This window comes from Leptonychotes weddellii, chromosome 1 (genome assembly GCF_054177405.1).
Source record: "Leptonychotes weddellii isolate Sample4059 chromosome 1, ASM5417740v2, whole genome shotgun sequence".
Lineage (NCBI taxonomy): Eukaryota > Metazoa > Chordata > Mammalia > Carnivora > Phocidae > Leptonychotes > Leptonychotes weddellii.
The window spans coordinates 15,338,543-15,359,866 of NC_138369.1; the positions used below are offsets into that span (position 1 = coordinate 15,338,543).

At 45.2% G+C, this 21,324-nt stretch overlaps 2 protein-coding genes across 2 annotated transcripts in view; both read right to left on the reverse strand.

The window, feature by feature from the left end:
- Window positions 1–539: 539 nt before the first annotated feature.
- On the reverse strand, window positions 540–1,636 carry GPX1 (glutathione peroxidase 1). The gene is made up of 2 exons (XM_006752386.3): window positions 1,308–1,636; window positions 540–1,088 (listed from the first exon to the last, which is right to left on the reverse strand). The coding sequence occupies exons 1-2, from the start codon at window positions 1,575–1,577 to the stop codon at window positions 729–731; spliced, it is 630 nt and encodes a 209-aa protein (XP_006752449.2). The 5' UTR covers window positions 1,578–1,636; the 3' UTR covers window positions 540–728.
- A 1,058-nt stretch (window positions 1,637–2,694) lies between these two features.
- RHOA (ras homolog family member A) overlaps window positions 2,695–21,324 on the reverse strand; it is a 60,968-nt gene continuing 42,338 nt past the window's right edge. The window contains exons 3-6 of the mRNA XM_081817675.1: window positions 13,141–13,297; window positions 10,384–10,504; window positions 4,861–4,991; window positions 2,695–3,951 (exon numbers count right to left, since the gene is read on the reverse strand). Of these exons, the coding sequence (XP_081673801.1) occupies window positions 3,778–3,951; window positions 4,861–4,991; window positions 10,384–10,504; window positions 13,141–13,296 (582 nt within the window). The 5' untranslated portion in view covers window position 13,297 and the 3' untranslated portion in view covers window positions 2,695–3,777. The remainder of the gene's footprint in view (window positions 3,952–4,860; window positions 4,992–10,383; window positions 10,505–13,140; window positions 13,298–21,324) is intronic.

A 21,324-nucleotide genomic window follows, 5' to 3' on the forward strand; every position in this document is an offset into this window, starting at 1 on the left:
TTATGAATGTCCTTTCATGGCTTGTCAATACTTAGAAAGGAGGCCTACTGCTGGGATTAGGCAGTTGGCTCTTGACTTGTCTTCCTATTTTTGGAATCTGGACTTTCTCTTTTAACAGGACCTTGGGATAGCCCTACTAAATATCCTGGCAGAAGGAAAAACACTGGGACAGGAGTTAGGCTTTCCAGACACTACAGACAAAAGCTTAGGAAGTTCAGGCTTGGCTAAAACAAAGGCCAGGGGCGCCTGGGTGGCTCAGTTGTTAGGCATCTGCCTTCCACTCAGGTCATGGTCCTGGGGTCCTGGGATGGAGCCCCGCATTGGGCTCCTTGCTCAGCGGGAAGCCTGCTTCTCCCGCTCCCACTCCCCCTGCTTGTGTTCCCTCTCTCGCTGTGTCTCTGTCAAATAAATAAAATCTTTCAAAAAATAAAATAAAATAAAGGCCAAGGGGTGGGGGGGCATGACACTTAAGCTCACAGCCCTGTGACAATGAGGTTACTAGGAAAGATGTCCCCAACTGACACAGGACACACACAAAGTTGTGCTGACACCCAACACTTTATTACCGAGGAGCCTCGTTAGGGAGGGGGTGCTGGGATGGACAAAAGCGCCTAGCTCAGGGGATTTTCCTGGAAATCAGGTGTTCCTCCATGCAGATTTCGAGGAAACACCGTCATGGATGAAATCCCGAGGGCAGCGCTGCCAAGCAGCAGGGGGCGGAGGGTTGCCTAGGCACTGCTGGGCCCCTGGGACAGCAGGGCTTCGATGTCAGGCTCGATATTGATGGTGGGAAAGCGGCGGCTGTACCTGCGCACAGGCACACCATCCGGGCCCACCAGGAACTTCTCAAAGTTCCAGGCGATGTCGTTGCGGCACACGGGAGACCAGGTGATGAACTTGGGGTCGGTCATGAGCGCAGTGGCGTCGTCACTAGGGGCTGGCAGGGACTCCCGCAGGAAGGCGAAGAGGGGGTGCGCCTGCGCGCCGTTCACCTCGCACTTCTCAAAAAGCGTGAAGTTGGGCTCGAACCCGCCGCCAGGTCGGACGTACTTGAGGGAATTCAGGATCTCTTCGTTCTTAGCGTTCTCCTGCGGGAAGGGAGAGCAGCTGGAACCCGGGGCCGCAAGGGGAGGGGAAACGTTCGGGCAGCAAACGAGAAGTTTCTCGATGAGTCACCGGGCTCTTGCCCTTCTTGTACAACCCCTAGGGAGACCTGACCCCAGCTGGGACGAGCGCCGGTGGGCCCGCCTCTCCGCAGCCAGGACCTGGTGCACGCCCCGCCCCCCCGCTCTGCCCCCAGCGCGCACCTGATGCCCGAACTGGTTGCACGGGAAGCCGAGCACAACCAGGCCCCGGGGCCCGAGGCGCCGCTGCAGCTCGTTCATCTGGGTGTAGTCCCGGACCGTTGTGCCTCAGAGCGACGCCACATTCTCAATGAGCAGCACCTTGCCCCGCAGGGAACCCAGGCTCAGGGGCTCCCCGCCGGCCAGCGGGCGCGCAGAGAAGGCATACACGGAGCGCGGGGCCGCCGCCGCATCGGCGACGGCGGCGGCGGCGGCGAGCGGAGCGGCACACATGGTGGGCTTTCTGACTACAGTGCGTAGCTTCGGCAGGGGACAGCGAGGACTGTGGGGTCACGTGGCGCAGGAACTTTTCCGGCCGCCCGCCCCGCCTCGGCCCCGCCTCATCCGGCCTCCGCCCCCCCTCCAGCCGGGTGGGAGGGTGCGTCCTGGCCGGATGCGGGCACCGCCCAGGCGGTGCAGAGCCGCAGGCACGCCAGGTCCCGTCCAGGCAGCGCAGGGATGGTGGCGTTCCCGCGAGTTCCCCAGGGCTCGGGTCCAAGAGGGCTCCGGTTCCTTCTCAAGGGTTTTTAGTTAAAGGATGGGGCAGGGCCCAAGGAGATTGGGCAGCAACAGCAGCGGGTGCCGCTCCTGACCACACAGCCCTCCCAGGCTAAGCCACATTACTTCTCTTGCAGTCTGTGCCCTATTGTCGCCAGGTGCACAGAGCGAGTTGTGACTTGCGGTGGTGGTGCAGTTGGCAGTGGCTGCCAAAGCAAGTTCTCTCTGCGGTGACGCGCTGTGGCTCTAGGAAGGTTAAGTTGGAGGAAAGTGGGCATTGCCCGGGGCAGCCAGGGCTCAGGCTCCAAAATGCAGCTCTAACTCCCTTCCCTGCATTCTGGGGCTGCCTGGCGCGTCTTCTCATCCAGGCCTCCGGTCTCCTTTTAGATCTCCAGTGTGGCACTGTCCTTAACACTGGTTTTTCCAAGGAGCCACTGAGGCCCAGCCCCCTCCCTGGCTTCTGGGGTGGACCCAGCCGATTTCAGGCCATCCTCTATACCTAATCAGCTTAACCTGAGGCTCAGGCCTGTAAGTAAAAGACACTGAAAACGGGCAGGAAGAGAAAAATGTCACACTCCTGAGATTCCTCTAGAGGAATGACTGCTTGGAGTACCCTTCATGTATTCTCCGTACAATGCATTCCCCACACTAGGCCACTGTGAACTTTAACTGACACAAAATGATCGTTTCCACCTTCTTAGGAGCAGCCAGGTTAGTGCCAAATTGGGGGGGGGGGGGGTGTCAGAATGGGGGCAAGCTGGTATTTCGCACTCTGAAGGAACCTTCCAAGGAGAGCTAGGCTGGATATATCCTCCCACTCCCAGCCCTGGAGAGAGCAACACAAACACCAGGATACAGGAAGTTTAGAAAACTGCCTTTATTCTATTAGTAGTTGGAAAAATTAACTGGTACAGAAAAAAAGTTCAGTCAGCTGGAGAGAAGAAAGAGTGCCACCCAAGAGAACTGGTGGCTCCTGTGGGAGGGAACCTGGATACAGTGAGGAAAAGCACTGTGAACTAGAGCCAGACCCTGCAGTCCAGGTGAGACAGGTCATGCCACCTTCTGAAGTGTCTAAGTGCCTCAGGCATGAAACCAAATTCCTATTTATTTAGCCCAGCTCTGGGGAGGGGGTACTGGAATATGTGGGGCCAAAAACAGGTGATACGGGCCATCTTTTTTATCAGAGAAACTGACAAAACGGGAATTTTAAAAATGAATTTTCCATCTGACTTTATTTTCAAATACACTTTCTTTTTTAAAAAACCAATACACTTTCTGCAGGGATGACAAATATCAGTATTAGGAAATCCAATTATACAAAAAATACTACATCTAGTCTGGGGTAGATATATTTATTTTTTGGTAACATACATTAAGTGGCACTAATTACACAGTAACTATAAGGTAACTAACATGAAACCACAGAACTGTAACTCTGCCACAGCTGCATGGACTTGGGCCTTTCTGGATGAGCATTTTCAAAAAACTGGATACCCATCACAGAGCTATGCCAATAAAATTTGTTAAGGAGTAAAGCTCTGAAGTAGGGACTCACCAGAGTACCTTGCAGCTGACAGATGGCAGGCAGGACATGTTAGTTATAAAGTAGTTACAGCCTAATTCACAAAAGTTACCAACTGTTTCTCTTTCTAGAAAGAAGCAGGAAGTTAAGAAATTCCTTGAATTAGCGCCTGGTGTGTCAGGTGGGAGTGCAGAGGAGGGCTGTTAGAGCGGTGTCAGAAGGACCCCGGTGGTCGGGTGGGTTGGACATCATTAATAATCACGGTTGGCTTCTAAATACTGGTAGCAAGATGACTTCTGATTTGTAATCTTAGGTAAATTATAGATAAATGAAAAAAGGCCAGTAATCATACACTAAGATTAATAAACAGCACTTCAAAATTAACCGCATGAGGGCTGTGCTTGCAGCAGGGTTTCACAAGACAAGGCACCCAGATTTTTTCTTCCCACGTCTGGCTTGCAGAGCAGCTCTCGTGGCCATTTCAAAAACCTCCCTCACTCCATCTTTGGTCTTTGCTGAACACTCCATGTAACCGAAAGCGCCAATCCTGTTTGCCATATCTCTGCCTTCTTCCGGTTTCACCGGCTCCTAACAAAGACAAAAGAGCACTTTCAGTTAAGTGTCACATATATGAAGTAAGTGCAAAGTACTCAAATTCAGCTTAAAAGACTTCTTTTAAAAGCTGCCAAACCCAGATTTGAGTTCTGACTTATGAAACTCATATGCAGTGATCCTCCCTACCCCAATATAAAATCTCTATCAAACAAGCTCTTCCCTGGGACGTAGAGAGAAAGGGAGAGGCCAGAAAGCCCTGCAGGGTTTAGGAAGGAATCAAGAGCAAAATGATTCAAGCTTTCAGTCCAGGGTAAGCACTTGGGTCTTCCTGTAGTTAGCTTCACAGAGGACTGAATGCCTCTGGGAGGAGACAGATCCTGACCTTAACATTCAGAGAGAAACCTCAGTGGAAGAACCTGGGCTGAAGACCTCAAAGCTCTTGCCCTGCACTAGGTAAGCCCTCCCACTGGGCCGCCTGGCTTCTCAGAAGTCAAGATGCGAACTCCATCATGCCTTTTATAAAGGCATCAGGGCTCTCTGGACTCCTTGTCCTCAGGATTTCCTGATCCTTTAGTTGCCACCAATTTAATCTTTGGCCTCACACATACCAAGGTAATAACCAGAGAGGGAAATCAAGAGCCTGATAAAAAGTTCCTGCATTTGGAGCACTGACTACTGCTGCTGATAGTCCCTTCTCAGGCAGGCAATCCTTGGAGGCACAGCACTACCTCACAGGAGAGCTTCCCATCTCATATGAGTAGGGAGTCTTAAGGACCCTCTGAGCAGGCCCCAGTGAATGAGGGACAGATGGAGAAAGAAAGGCTTCTGGGACTCTCTGAAATAGCCTGGCTTGGGAGTTTCTGCTGGGCCCCCTCAACATCCAACCTTCGGCCCTGGGTTTAAGACTACTACAGGACAACAGAGTCCTGCCCCAGACAATACCTGCTTCATCTTGGCTAGCTCCCGCCTTGTGTGCTCATCATTCCGAAGATCCTTCTTGTTCCCAACCAGGATGATGGGCACGTTGGGACAGAAGTGCTTGACTTCCGGGGTCCATTTTTCTGGGATGTTTTCTGAAAGAAACAAAATTTGGATATACAATACAATTCTATCTTGAACAATGTCCAAGAGCCCTAGTTAAATTGCAAGGAAACTACTTAAAAAAGTATGCTCAACATTTAATGGAGTCTCACTAGTTTCAAAAGCACAGAAAAAGGCAAAATCTAACCCCCTTCCATTAAGCACAGAATCACCAGCTTTTCCTCAGTCCCCACTAAGGAACTCCATTCCTGTAGAAGTGGGGCCCAGTTAAAGCCTCTGGAGGAGCAAAGAATCCAGGACACAGGGTGGCTCCACAATGATACAACCTGACCCAAGGAGGGAAGCTATCCATGGACCATTTCGTCACTGCTGGCTAGTAATTCTGACTACATCTTACAGAAAGGGTCTCCATTCAAGGGCTGCAGCTGGCCCAGGGTCCCCATGTTCTCTCGATACCTTCCTTTTGGACCTTCAGCATGACCCCCATCGTGTAGGTTATTGGTATTTCTTTTTTTTTTTTTTTTTAAAGATTTTATTTATTTATTTGACAGAGAGAGAGCACAAGTAGGCAGAGTGACAGGCAGATGGAGAGGGAGAAACAGGCTCTCTGCTGAGCAGGGAGCCGGATGTGGGGCTCAATCCCAAGACCCCAGGACCATGACCCGAGCCGAAAGCAGCCGCTTAACGGACTGAGCCACCCAGGTGCCCCAGTTATTGGTATTTCAAATGGCTCAAGAATGGCTTATGAAAATGAGTGATAACCAGCTTCTTGCCAATACTGTACTAATTTACAAAGGTTGGACGTACATCATGGTGTGTAAGTGGCCCGGGTTCAACCTCCCACAACCATGGCCTTGGGCATCTCAGAGTCAGGCATGATTTTATAAAATGGGGATAACAGTATTACCTATCTCACATAGGGTTATTCAGAGTCAGTGCATACAAAGTACTTATTGACAATCATTTAAATGGTCTGCTTGTAATCTGAGGCTATATTTTGTAAATAAATTGTTCAGGGGCACCTTGGGTGGCTCAGTCGGTTAAGCGTCTGCCTTCAACTCGGGTCATGATCCCAGGGTCCTGGGATGGAGCCCCATGTCGGGCTCTCTGCTCAGTGGGAGCCTGCTTCTCTCTCTCCCTGCTGCTCTGCCTGTTTGTGCACGCTCTCTAACAAATAAATAAATAAAATCTTTTTTTTTTTTTTTAAAGATTTTTATTTATTTATTTATTTGAGAGAGAGAGAGCACATGAGGGGGGCGGGTCGGGAGGGTCAGAGGGAGAAGCAGACTCCCTGCTGAGCAGGGAGCCCGATGCGGGACTCGATCCAGGGACTCCAGGATCATGACCTGAGCCGAAGGCAGTTGCTTAACCAACTGAGCCACCCAGGCGCCCAATAAATAAAATCTTAAAAAAAAAAGTAAACTTCATTCTCTGACTTCAAGACAAATTACCAAAAGGCAAGAGTTATTTAGAATATGGAAGATGCTCTGTCTTCTGGCTGAAAGACCGTATCAGATAAAGAAGCTATATGAGTAAGGTCAGGAAACTTACATAATTTGATGCTCTACTCTTCGGCACACAAGATGGACACTTGACTGTGCTTTGCTACAGCAACAATAGAGTCAATTTTATCACTAATGTCACAACTTAAAACTCAAAAGTTTTATTCTGAAACAAAGAGGTTCCCAAAGAAGTGCAGTGTTCCAGTCCTCAGAACAATGCAGAGTAATACAGAGAAAAGGGCCAACCCATCTAACGACCATGCCAAACAGCCTCAGCCTGAACCTTGCTCTCACCTCTGCACCTGCGGTCACTTTTCAGTTCAGCTGTGACAGTGATCACTTTAAAAGGTAAGTGAGACATCACTCCCTTGTTCAATCCTTCTCACAATCCAGTTCCCAACTCACTCATGATGAAAGGAAAAGTCCACACCATTAACCACATGGCTTTGCAACCCTCATTCCCACTTCTTCTGCTGCACTGGATTCCTTCCTTCCTCTTCCTGCCTTGGTGACTTTGCATCTGCTGTTCCCCCTACCTGGAAGGTTCTTTTATTAGATATCTGTATTTGCTTCCCTCAGATCCTTTAGGTCTCTCCCAGAAGTCACCTTTTCAGTATGGTTGCTGACCATCCTACGGTCATCCTCTAAAACAGAGTACTACCATGGCCCATTCCACACCCACCTCTAAGAATGCTATTTGTAAAATTTCTTGCTATCAGATTTTTTTTTTGGATTTACTGTTGTTTTTGCTCTTCTGTCTCCCTTAATCTAGAAATTTCTTCCATAAATAGGTGCTCAGTAATTATTTGCTGAATGTATGAAATTATTACTCCAATAGTCTCCCCACCCCCTGGAAATTCAGGACACATAAATTAAAATGAATTACCTCTGTCTTGCCTTCTCTTTTCATGAATAACTTTAAAACTTAATTTTTTTCTTTTCTGCGCCCCCCCTCCCCCCCGCTTTTTTGAAAGTAGGCTCCATGCCCAACATGAGGCTTGAACTCACAGCCCTGAGGCAGGAGTCTCATGCTTTACTGACTGAGCCAACCAGGCACCCCTAAAACTTTATGTAATCCAGTGATGGCAATCACCTATAGTATCTCCCATCCCCGAAATAATCTGATAACATTGAGGCTTATCACTCTGTGTGGATTTACAGTGGGGTTGTATGAGGGCCTTTGGGAATTCCAGAAAGCTAGAGAGTAGAAATCCTTATCATCTAGATCAGGGTCAGCAAATAAAATCTTGTCTGGAGTCTACTTTAAAAAAATACTTATAAAAATAAGGGGCACGTGGGTGGCTCAGTCAGTTAAACATCTGCCTTTGGCTCAGGTCATGAACCCAGGGTGCTGGGATCGAGCCCCACATGGGGCTCCTTGCTCAGCAGGGAGCCTGCTTCTTCCTCTCTCTCTACTGCTCCCCCTGCTTGAGTGAGCACACGTGCCCTTGCTCTCTCAAAAAATAGCATCTTTGGGGAGCCTGAGTGGCTTAGGCAGTTAAGCATCCGACTCTTGGTTTCAGCTCAGGTCATGGTCTCACAGTGGTGGGATTGAGCCCTGTGTCTGGCTCAGTGCTGAGTAGAGTCTGCTTCAGATTTTCGTTCCCTCCCCCTCTGCTCCCCCCACCCCTGCTCGCTCACACTCTTTCTCTCTCTAAAATAAATAAAATCTTTTTTTTTCTTAAAATAAGTTTTACTGGAACATAGCCAAGCTCATTCATTATATATATTCTGCGGCTGCTTTTGTGATACAACAGTGAAATTGAGTAGTTGTGGCGAAGTTCAGTACAACATATGGCCAACAAAGCCTAAAGTATTTACTATTTGGTCTTTTAGAAGTTTGCTACCCCAGGTCTCAACTAGAATAAAGACTCTAGAACAACTGCCAGTCCAGACAGCAGACGCTCAAAAAGTAAAATTATCACAGGGTTGGCTGGCAGCAGGGCTGAAACTTTCACACCAACATTCTGATTCCTGATCAAACTTGTTATCCTATACCTACATACAGGGCCATAGTCTAATAACATCCAATCACATAAAACAAAGTTTAACATTAGGTTGACATTAGCTTTTCATTTTCTTGATCCATACTTTTTGAGTTCCCATAACACATTTTACTTGGGCAAACTACTGGTGAGATTCTCCCCATATCCAAGCCAAGACAACAGAACTTTTAAAAGGACTTTGGCAAAACCAAGCTAGTTAAGTCAGCTCAGCAAAAGGGGTCCACCTATCAACCACACTCCTGCAGTGACCTCCAGGGAAGGCAGAGCATCCTCCAACATCAGACCCTCTCCCCAGGTGTATTTGTATTTCAGGGATCTCTCCTTTGCCTCTTTACTTTCTACCTCTACTCTCCTCCCCAGGGCCTGCCCTTTGGGAGAAGGGCCAGCAAAAAACAAGTCATGGCTAGTAAAGAGAAGTCAAAAGCTAAAGAGGGGCACCTGGGTGGCTCAGTCAGCTAAGCACCTGAATCCTGATTATCAGCTCAGGTCCTGATCTCAGGGTTCAAGCCCCACACTGGGCTCCATGCTGGGGGTGGAGCCTACTTTAAAAAAGCCGGCGGGAGGCGGGGGGTGCTAAAGACCTCCTTTGAGACTAGGAGACATGGAGAAAAGTAACTTTTTGCTCTGAAGTGTTTTTGTCCCTAAAGGATTATACCTTGGATGATGAGATATAGGGCACGCATTCCTCCTCATTCCCACAGGACTTAGACAAATCCATGATGTGTGTGTGAAGGGAGGGTCTCGCACGGCTCTATTTTTTCTATGCCCCATCTTCTCGGGCCTTCCAACAGACTCCCAAAGATAGCCAGGTTCGTTTGAGAAACCAAAACTGAAACAACTGTTGAAAATGACTGAAGTGAACCAATGGCAGAGAGTACCTGCTCTATCTGTCTCAGTCTTGGGAGACACTGCACAGAGGCTCAGTCTTGGGAGACACTGCACAGAGGCTCAGTCTCAGCTTGATGCCTTGGGATGCATAACCCTGATTCAAGGGGCTCAAAATCTTGGAGCGCCCAAGTACTGTCATTAAAATGAGTATAACCATGACCAAAAAAAAAAAAAAGGTCACATAACCCTAATTGGCCAGCGCAAGCCCACATCACCAGCAGGCCCTCCAAGGTTGTTTGTGTTAATGATGACAATGTTCTTGGCCCAACTGCTACCTTGTAAAGACAGAGCACTACATCACCAAGAGAAACATTTTATCCTCTTAGGTACAAACCGAAAGTAAGTTCTGTTTCAGACCTTGGTGCCTTGCTTCGCAGAGTATGAGGTCAGTGTTATTCGGTCTTTTTCTGAAGGAAGGTGGCTTCTAAGACATGTGACCAACTGAGCTGGTGAAATGGTCAAGTTCAAGTCTCTCTTTATTAGCTAAGATACTTTAGAAAACGGCTAAAATGGGGCTTTAAAAATACTACCAGGAGGGGTGCTGGGTGACTCAGTTGGCTAAGCATCCAACTGTTGATCTCGGGGGAGTCTGCTTCTCCTCCTCTCCCTCTGACCCTCCCCGCGCACTCTCTCTCTCAGATAAATAAATAAACCTTTAAACAAACAAATACACTACCAGGAAACAGCAAATCACCAGTTTAGATATTGGGAAGCAACAGGTTCAAAACGAAGTACTGAAAAAAGGTGTGAGCACCTAAAAAAGCCTTCCTCAAATTTTAGTAGAAAAGATGGCTTTGTATTTGGAACCCACCTACTTTACAAGGTAGACACATAGGAGACCTAGGCTGAAAAGTGAGCCAGGGCCCAGGCTTTCTAGTCCCAAGGCTCTAGGACTCTGGTCACTGATGATTCCTTCTATGAAGTTCATGTTTGCTTTTCAATGACTTGATGCACAGAAATGACCTGAGAAACCAGGTGTCAGCCAGGCACACAGACAGTGACAAACATCAGGCTGCAGAGTTACTCACCTAAACTATCAGGGCTGTCAATGGAGAAACACATCAGTATAACATCAGTGTCCGGATAGGAGAGAGGCCTCAAGCGATCATAATCTTCCTGCCCAGCTGTATCCCACAAAGCCAACTCTACCTGTGATAGGAAAAATAAACACAAGAATGCAAGGTTAATCCTCCCCACTTTCAGACGAAGTGGTACTCACCAAAGTACATTCAAATGGCAAACTGTCCAAAACAGTAAAACAAGCCTGAGCTGGACAGTGTGTTTAAATTGTTTTAGGTTGAAATTTCTCAAAATACTAGAGTACATAAAGTATATAATAAAGTACATAATTAGTACATAATTTAAAATATCAAATCAAAAATAACTTTATAGTTTGTAAAAAGCACAGTATTTAATTATAAACAACATTCTACATAGAAAGGCAGATGAACAAGGAAAATCAAACTATAAAGAACATTCTATCAGGTGTACAAAGCAAGACAAGGAAACATCAGACCTGAGTAACTTTTCCCAATACATTCTAACTCAATTGTTGCCCTTTTTTGGTCTCATCATTCTGCTCAATGTACAAACATGGAGACAAGACTGTATTTGAGGGGCACTTGGGTGGCTTAGTCGGTTAAGCATCTGCCTTCTGCTCAGGTTGTGATCCCAGGGTCCTGGGATCGAGCCCCACGTCGGGCTCCCTGCTCAGTGGGGAGTCTACTTCTCCATCTCCCTCTGTTCCTCCCCGCACTCACGCTTACTCTTTCTCTCAAATAAGTAAATAAAACCTTAAAAAAAAAAAAAAAAAAAAAAGACTACATTTGAGTAGGTGGGTAAGAAAAGACACCATGCTGGATGTTAGGCAAGGTCTCAGTGGACAAGAAAGGTCTCTGGACCTGCCTTTTCTGCTCAAAAAATATCTGAATGAAAGCATCACTAAGAGAGCAGGGTACTCCTTTCACACCTGGAACCTGCTCACCTTCCTGTGGTAGGAGGGCAAACTGATGCCTGGGCTCTGAGTGGGATTTTAATACTTCTGCTCAGAGAGGCTTTGGAGCCAAAAGCTCTCCTTCTAGTACTTGGAATACCCTTTTTTCCTAGAGCCTTCACAGCACATATTTCAAAGTTTCTAAATATCATTCTTTCCTTAAAGTTGATGGCTAATTATCTCTTCCACCCTCAATCTCTGCCCTAGGATGCATCGCTCACAACCTCCACTAGACCCACTGCACTTCTGTCATGCACACACACTACTGGTTTGGTATGTGTCTTTTTTTTTTTTTTTTTTAGTATGTGTATTTCTAATACATTGATACCCAAGCCTCAGAACAGAATGAACCTCAGAATGGTACAGCTCATTCACTCTCTGCCTAATCGCACTACCTTGGCCCCTCCAAGCCTCATGTGTGCTCAGTCAGACACATCCAACCCTATCTCCTGATAAATGCTTTGGATGTTGGCCCTATCTCTTGTCAGAATGGGCTTTTCCATCTTTGGTAGGTCTGTTCCTGGAACCACAATCACCTAGAATCTTGGATGGTTTCCTAGACTATTACTGTATACTCTTAAATGAACATTCCTAGCACCCTCTCTCAACTTGTAGGCTACTGAGTTGCTAAGAAGCACTTTTATTTCAGGGACCCTAGAAATCTGAATAGCTAGCTTAATGTGCTTTCCATACCCGGTGCCACAAACTGAAGCTAGGTAGCACCGGGACAGAAAGCGGTAATAGGTAAAGCAGGAAAATGAGAAGGGAGAAAGGGCATGGAATTATGGGGGCCAATATATTAGGTGCTAGCAGCATGAGACATGTAAATGAATGCCCAAGAGGACTGAATATATTGGAGAAGAGCCCCTTGTTCTAGTTTCTTTTCAGCTGACCCATTTGCAGTGGGAATTTCATGCCTCTCCAAAAGTTGTACAGGAGCTGGGTAAGACATTATTTGACACAAAAGGGAACAGAAGGGGGCGCCTGGGTGGCTCAGTCGTTAAGCGTCTGCCTTCCGCTCAGGTCATGGTCCCAGGGTCCTGGGATCGAGCCCCGCATCGGGCTCCCCGCTCAGCAGGAAGCCTGCTTCTCCCTCTCCCACTCCCCCTGCTTGTGCTCCCTGTGTCTCTGTCAAATAAATAAAATCTTTAAAAAAAAAAGGGGGGGGGGGGAGACAGAAAATTAAAAAAATATATATATAAACTCTAATTCCAGGAGAGTCTTGCTCTGGTCTTGCCAGTGGACTTTCAGGACAGACACGAAGAAACACTGTCCTTGTTGCCAGTAACAGGTAATTGAAGCAATGGTGGCGGCCTATTTATGTTAAAGTAAAACACTATTAAAAAAAATTAAATATGAGAATATTATGTAAATGTCACATTGCTGGTGGTGTACATCAGTATACCCCTTTGAGACCCATAAAATGACCTCTTGACCTAGTAATCTCATACTTCAGCACTGAATGATATATGACAGAACTGGGGAAGTCCATCCATACGAAGAGATTCATTTTAGCGTTATCCATCTGGCAACAAACTAAATTTCAAATATAAAGCTGTAAAGAGGCTTCCCTATGTAAAATACATAGGGATGTGATTAAAGTCTAGATGACAGCAGTTAAAAATGAACAAAGTTGGGCTATGATGGCAGGAACAGAATGGATTTCTCAAACATGTTTGTTATTATTATATTGTGTACTGAAGAGACAAAAAGTCCTAATTCTCTACAGGCTCTATGAACATTTTTGCCTAAGATGCAAAATGAAACCAGTTGTTATGAAAAGTGTACTTACCTGCTTTCCATCAACTTCAATATCTGCCACATAGTTCTCAAACACTGTGGGTACATACACCTCTGGGAACTGGTCCTTGCTAAAGACGATGAGCAAACAAGTCTTGCCACAGGCTCCATCACCAACAATCACCAGTTTCTTCCGGATGGCAGCCATGCTGAAACATGAGACAAAGGTGTTATCTAGAACGCACAAGAAGCTATTAATAGCCCCAGGCTATGACACACACTTTTCTGACCATGGGGCACAAGCCTCTATTAGCACACCCAAATACAAAATGCTAGTACAACTTACCACTTGACACCAAAACTCCACAACTAATGGGTTATACTTTTTTTCTTTTTAAGATTTATTTACTTATTTGAGAGAGAGAGAGACAGACAGAGAGAGAATGGAGTGAGGGGGAGAGAGAGAGAGAGAGAGAAGGAGAGAGAATCTTTAAGCAGACTCTGTGCTGAGTGTGGAGCCTGACGCCTGGCTCTATGCCAGGACCATGAGATCACGACCTGAGCTGAAACCAAGAATTGATGCTTAACTGACTGCTGCCCAGGCGCCACAAACTGTTATATAATGGTAAAAAGACTGAAAGCTTATCCTCAAGATTAGAACAAGACAAGAATGGCCACTTTTGCCACTTCTATCCAACATGATAATGAAGATTCTAGCCAGAGTAATTAAGCAAGAAAATGAGATAAGACATCCAGACTGAAAAGGAAGAAGTAAAACTATCTTAACTTGTAGATGACATGACCTTATATATATATATGGAAAATCCTAAGGAATCCATTAAAAATTATTAGAACAAATTCAGTAAGGTTGCAGGATACAAGATGAACATACAAAAATCAAGTACTTCTATAACCTGGTAATGAACAAAGTGAAAATGAAATTAAGACAATTTCATTTACAATACCTTCAAAAAGAATAGGGATAAATTTAACAAAAGTACAAAATATACTCTGAAAACTCCAAAACAGGGGCACCTGGGTGGCTCAGTTGGTTAAGCGGCTACCTTCGGCTTAGGTCATGATCCCAGGGTCTTGGGATCGAGCCCTGCGTCCGGCTCCCTGCTCAGTGGGGAGCCTGCTTCTCCCTCTCCTTCTGCCTGCCTCTCTGCCTACTTGTGCTCTCTGTCAAATAAATAAATAAAATCTTTAAAAAAAAAAAAAAAAGTGAAAACTCCAGAACATTGTTGAAAGATCTAAATGAATGAAAAGACTTGGAAGACAATACTGTTAAACGGCAACATCCTCCAAATTATTCTGCAGATTCAAGACAATCCCTATCAAAATACCAGCTGGCTTCTTGAATTGAGAGTCCAGAAATAAGCTCCCACATTTAGGGACAAGTGATTTTCAACAAGGATGCCAAGACAATCTGATGGAAGAAAACGTCTTTTCAACAAATAGTGCTGAGACAACTGAATAGATCCACACAAAAGAATGAAGTTAGAAAGCTACACCTCACATCATATACAAAAATTAACTCAAGATGGATTACAGGCCCAGGGGTACCTGGGTGGCTCATGAATTTTACCACTAGCTACTTCATGTGGGTCCTGGGGTCCTGAGATCAAGCTCTATGTCAGGCTCCATGCTCAGCATGGACTCTGCTTGAGACGCTCTCCCTCTCTCCCTCTGGCCCACCCCTCCATGCATGCTCATCTGCTCTAATAAATAAATTTAAAAAAAAAAGAATATATTTATCACTAGCAACCAAAGAAAAAATAGGTAATTGGACTTCCATCAAAATTTTTAAAACTTTTGTGCTTTGTGGTGCCGGTGGCTCAGTCGTTAAGCGTCTGCCTTTGGCTCAGGTCATGACCCCAGGGTCCTGGGATCGAGCCCCGCATCGAGCTCCCTGCTCCGCAGGAAGCCTGCTTCTCCCTCACCCACTCCCCCCTGCTTGTGTTCCCTCTCTCGCTGTGTCTCTGTCAAATAAATAGATAAAATCTTAAAAAAAAAAAGAGAGAAAGAGAGAGATACCATCAAGAAAATGAGAAGACATGGGGCACCTGGTTGGCTCAGCATATGAGTTTTGATCTCAGAGTCCTGAGTTCAAGCCAGATGCTGCGTGTGGAGTCTACGTTTTAAAAAAAAGAAGAAAATAAGAAGACAACCCACAAATAGGAGCAAATGTTTGCAAATAACATACCTAATAAGGGATGTGTATCTAGAATACATAAAGAACCCCTAGAACTCAACAACAAAAAAGCAGCTTAGGTTGGATGGTCTGGCTCAGGGTCTCTCATGAGACTGCAATAAAGATATTGATTTGGGGGGTGCCTGGGTGGCTTAGTCGGGTAAGCATCTGACTCTTGGTTTCGGCTCAGGTCCTGATCTCAAGGTGGTGAGATCGAGCCCCACATTAGGCTCCACACTCAGTGCAGAATCTGCTTGAGATTCTTTCCCCCTTTCTCCCCCGCCCCTGTTCCTCCCCCTGCGCTCATGCATTCTCTAAAAAATTAAATCTTAAAAAAAAAAAATGGGCAAAGGATCTGAATAGATATGACCCAGCAATTCCATTCCTAGACATACATCTGAGAAAAATGAAAACCTATGTTCACACAAATACTTATACACAAATGTTCAGTAGCATTAAAATATTCATCACAGTTGGGGAACCTGGGTGGCTCAGTCAGTTAAGTGTCCAAATCTTGGTTTTGGCTCCGGTCATGAGATCGAGCCCCATGTTGGGCTCAGCACTCAGCAAGGAGTCAGCTTGAAGATTCTCTCCCTCCCCCTCTGCCCCTCCCCCTGCTCCTGCACTCTCTAAATAAATAAAATCTTTTTTTTTTTTTAAGATTTTATTTGACAGAAAGAGAACAAGCAGGCGGAACGGCAGGCAGAGGGAGAGGGAGAAGCAGCCCCCCAGGAGCAGGGAGCCCTCTGTGGGGCTCGATCCCAGGACCCCAGGATCATGACCTGAGCCCAAGGCAGACACTTAACCAACTGAGCCACCCAGGTGCCCAAATAAAATTTTCCCCCCCAAAAAGCGGAAACAAACCAAACATCCAACAACTGATGAATGGATAAAATGTGGTATATACATCTCCATAGAATGGAATCATGTTCAGCAATAAATAGAGGAAAAAGTGCTGATACATACCACAGTGTGAATGAAACTTGAAAACATTACATATGTGAAAGAAGCTTGCCTTGCACAAAGAACCACATACTGAGTGTCTCCATTTGAATAAAATTTCCAGGGTAACCTGGTTGGCTCAGTCAGTAGAGCATAGGACTCTTACCTCAGGGTCATGAGTTCAAGCCCCACATTAAAATTAAAAAAACAAAAAACACAATACAGGGTGCCTGGATGGCTCAGTTGTTAAGCGTCTGCCTTCAGCTCAGGTCATCATCCCAGGACCCTGGGATGGAGCCCCATGTCGGGCTCTCTGCTCAGCAAGGAGCCCGCTTCTCCCTCCCCCTGCTGCTCCCCCTGCTTGTGCTGTCAAATAAACAAAATCTTAAAAAAAAGTGTGTACATATATGTATATGTATATGTATATGTGTGTATATATAAAATGTTCAGAACAGGAAAATACAGAGACAGAAAGTAGGTTGGTGGTTGCCTAAGGGAGTTGGAGGAGGGAGGAAAGAAAATGATTACTAAGGAAACAGTGGGGGTTTCTTTTGGGGATGACAAAACTAAGATGGATGCAGAGCCACAGCTCTATGAATATACTATATAGTATGAATATATGACACTGAATTGTACACTGAAATGGGTAAACTCTAAGGTATATGGAGTGTATTTCAATAAAGCTGTTACAAAAAAAAAAAAAAGAAAAAGAACCTCCAGAATCCTTCCATTTGCCAGAGACTAATTAATGGTCAACCACCCCAATTTCCACCATTCCCTCTTAGAATAGCACTCCAATCTTTAGCTGTGTATTTTGTTGCCTAGTTAAAAGACTACATTTCTTAGCCTCCCTTACATTAGGTATGGCTATGTACAAAGTTCTAGCCCATAAGATGTAATCAGCAATGCTTGTGGGACTTCCAGGAAGTCTTCCTTAAAGTTAAGTCATATGTCCTTCCTCATTCCCTTCCTCCTCCTGGTGCTTAAACCTGAAGCCAAGGCTGCTTTCTGAACAGTCATCCTGGAATGTGAGGATATGGATGTGTGGATGAAGAACGTAAGTGCCACTTCTGGAGCTGGAGGATTAAAAGGTAGAAAACGCCTGGATCTTATTAGCTGCTCTTGGGAGCCACCATCTCAGCCCCAGACTGCCTACACTTCCACACTCCTTTATGTGAAAAATAAATGTCTTGTTTAAGATGATATTTTTCAGATCTTTGTTACCTGTAGTCAAACTAATCCTCAACAATACATACTCATAAAACCAGACTATCTAAAGGGAATGCTTCCCAAACTGGAGCAGGTATGATAATTCACTGGGGGTACATGAAAGAAACACAAGAAACACGTTTTTTAAGCCTAGAAAACCTAAGAAATTTAGCTTTAAAATTTTAATTGCATAAACTCCTAAGCAGAAGATCCCATAATGGGAAGGGCTCACAATGCTGCCAGCATGCATTTGTGAGTTCTCAGTATGTTTAACATACGGCAGTATGTGCCTCGCTAAGTATATACACAGACTTTATGAAGTTCTAACCAAACCCAAAAGTGATCTAGTGATTTTTAAAGATCTTTTATTTTTTTGCATAAAAGCATTAGATTGAGGATAATACTAATAATGAAAGTACAATAATAAGCATGAACAGGAAATGTGCTTGATATCATTCTTTCAACAGCAGGAGCATGCAGGGGTGCCTGCCTGGCTCAGTCAGTAGTAAGCATGTGACTTTTGATCTCAGGGTTGTGAGTTCAAGCCCCACGTTGGGCTTGGAGCCTACTTTAAAAACAAACAAACAAACAATAGGAGCATGCAATCAAAACAGTATTATATTGAGACCAGCCTTTAAACTATGGCCCAGTACTATGGCCACCCCTTCAGCTCCCTTTTCCTTTTTTGCTTTGGATTCCTAATGGATATGAGACCGATCTCAAGGTCCTGTAGTTGTTTCACTTGTGTTTTGTCTTCCAACTGGACTGCAAATCACCTAAAATCAAAGAATGTATCTTAAATTTCTTTGCAGCCTTATTCAGTTTGGTACTTTAGTGGGCATGCAGTAAGTATTAAATAAATATAAGAAAACCAAAAACCAAAAAACATTTCTTAAATGAGAAAGGAGATAGAGTACCTCATTTTCAGAATCCAGGGCACAGACACGAATGGATTTACCTCTTAAAAATTGTTCCTCTAGGTTCAGTCTGACTGCTAACATCTCGATAGGATTTGTAAATCCTTTTGTTTTTCTCATGCTCTAAAATTCACTTCTAGATTTTAATATACTTCACACATCTCTTCAGGCCTAACTTGTACTGGTTTGTGCCCCAAGTCAAACAACCAGGGCCTCACGGGATGCAAACAAAATTCATCAGGAAATCCCTGGTTCAAAAAAAAGGCTGCCAGCTTTGAGTACCTCCTTCCTAGAAGGTACTCAATTCTCAAGAAATAATTTCTCTCAATCTAATGTGGTTAAAGATGTACAAAATGACAATGCCAGGGAGCAACCAAAAAGGCTTTGGAAAATTTTCCTTGGGGAACATTTGGCCCAGGAAAAGTGTAAAACCAATCAGCCTCTACTGGTGAGAAAGACAGAAATTACAAGTGATTATGGGACAAAATGAAAATGAAAGCTAGAATTACAAACTGATTTCTGGGAGTCTGGCCACACAACCAAGAGTTGTTGACAAGAAGTGAGAAGTACAAACATCAGGTCGTTTCCTGAAATGACCCAAGAAAATGTTACTCTTGTCTTTTCCTTTAATTTTGCTATAAATCCAGCACCTTTTTCAAGTACATGGCTTGCCACAGCTTGAGAAAGGAAATCACAACGAGCTCTCTCTGCAGTCTCTCTGCCGCACGTGTCATTTTCTAGGCTGAATGCAGTCTCAGAAACAATTCTTAAGAACTTTGAGGAGATATTTATTTGTCCAGTAAAAGTCAGTTATGACATATTTAAGTCACCTGTAACTGTATGTAAAGGACTGTAAATTTCCTTCCTCAGTTCAAAATCTTTTATAAAAGTTACTGTGCCACCCTCACAAAAGTCGAAAGCAAAAAGAAAGGTCGAAAGGAGATCTCCCATGGTGCTGAGAGGGCAACAAAAAATACCTGCCACCACAAGATCAGTCTTTCCCCACAATCTCAAAGAACGGTGCGTTCTGGCTGTGGACCAAACTTTGGCAAATTACATTAAGCAGTTACTGTTAACGAAGACAACCAATACTGTAATATATTTCCCACCCACATGCAAATAGAAATGGATGCCCAAGGAAAGCAATAGAGGGGCTACATGCAGTGTCCCATGTAATCCTGTGCTTCATACTCAACAGACAAAAGAGCAGACAGCTCACTGACGGGAGGCGGCACCACAGGCCTCCAGGGCCGCACTCCTCTCCAGGGGATGCAGTATCTCAGCGAGCATCTCTTACGGGGTCTGGCATCAGAGGAAGCACTCAGTAAACAGCAGCTCCTACTACTACGGTCTCTCCCTCCAGCTAGGCCTAACCTCACATCCTCTAGCACCTTTCAATTCATACAGTATTGCCACTTGTGGTATCCCACACCTCCTTTCTCTCTCCCTCTATAATGGCTTCCTTCTCTCAGTCTACAATAAAGTGCAGAGTGCTCCTACTTCAAAATAATAAATCTCCCACATTCACGCTTTCTTCTGGTTACTGTTCTCTCTCTGGCCTGTTTCAAAGAAAAGGTATACATTTCTGCTGCTTCATACCCACTGGCTTGCTTAAAATCCCTCCAACCTGCCTTCTGCCCAAACTACCAAAACTTTCTCAGAAATCACCAATGACCTCCCTTCACAAAATACAGTCCACATTCTCCTTGATATTTTTTGTTCTAACTTACCTAACAAAATACGCTCTGTTGTCTGTCTCATTAGCTACAGCCTCCACACCTAATCACTCCCAGCCAGGCTGGGTTTTTCCCTCATCTCCTAATACTCTTACCTAACTCTGGGAATCTCAGTTCTTCAAAAAAACACTTCTATGAATGTCATTCCCGAATCTCTCTCTCTGACCCAGTCCCTATTCTAAAACTTCTGATACACCTCAATTCTATGCTCTACTTGCATCTCAAATTCAACATCTTCCAGACATCATCCCAATCTCTGTCCAATCTTCTCTTCCCAGTTACCTCAATCTTGGTGATGAAAACAAAACTACACTCCTAAATACAGGTAGAAACCCTGTGGTTGGGGCGCCTGGGTGGCACAGATGGTTAAGCATCCGACTCTTGATTTAACTTAGGTCATGATCTCAGGGCTGTGAGATGGAGCCCCGAGTCTGGCTCTGCACTGGGCGTGGAGTCTGCTTAAGATTCTCTCCCTCTGCCCCTTCCTCTCTAATAGAAAAGAAAAGAAAAAAGAAGAGAAGAGAAAAAAAAAGAAGAGAAAAGAAAAGAAACCCTGTGGTTACACAATTCTCCTACTTCCTTTGTTTCTCACAGCAAGACTGCTTTCAAGTTCTAGGGAATTCTGCCCCTTCATGGGTCTCCCTTCCACCACTACCACTATCCACTTTGACTTCCCATAATCATTGTTCCATTTCAAGTCCTCAGTCCTCAACACTGCCTACCTGGAAAAAAGCAAAAATGCAACTGGTCTCACCTCCCTTCTGTCCTGCTTGCTGCAGGCAAATTCTCCATTCCTACACCTGGGCTTTAGCCCATAAGGCCTTTCCTCAAAGGCCTTCAGAAGGTCCTCAATGCCAAAATCAGGTCAAAACTTCTCAGCCTTAACATTAGGGTCCGGGGCGCCTGGGTGGCTCCGTCGTTAAGCGTCTGCCTTCGGCTCAGGTCATGATCCCAGGGTCCTGGGATCGAGCCCCACATCGGGCTCCCTGCTCAGCGGGAAGCCTGCTTCTCCTTCTCCCACTCCCCCTGCTTGTGTTCCCTTTCTCACTGTGTCTCTGTCAAATAAATAAATAAAATCTTAAAAAAAAAAACAAAAACAACACATTAGGGTCCTCTGAAATTCTAATTTTCTCTTCCCACCTCCTCTCCATTCCTTATCACACACCTAATTCCACTAATTGGACTTGTAAAACTCCCCCACCTCAGCTCAAAGTAATGCCTTATTTGAATTTTTTTCT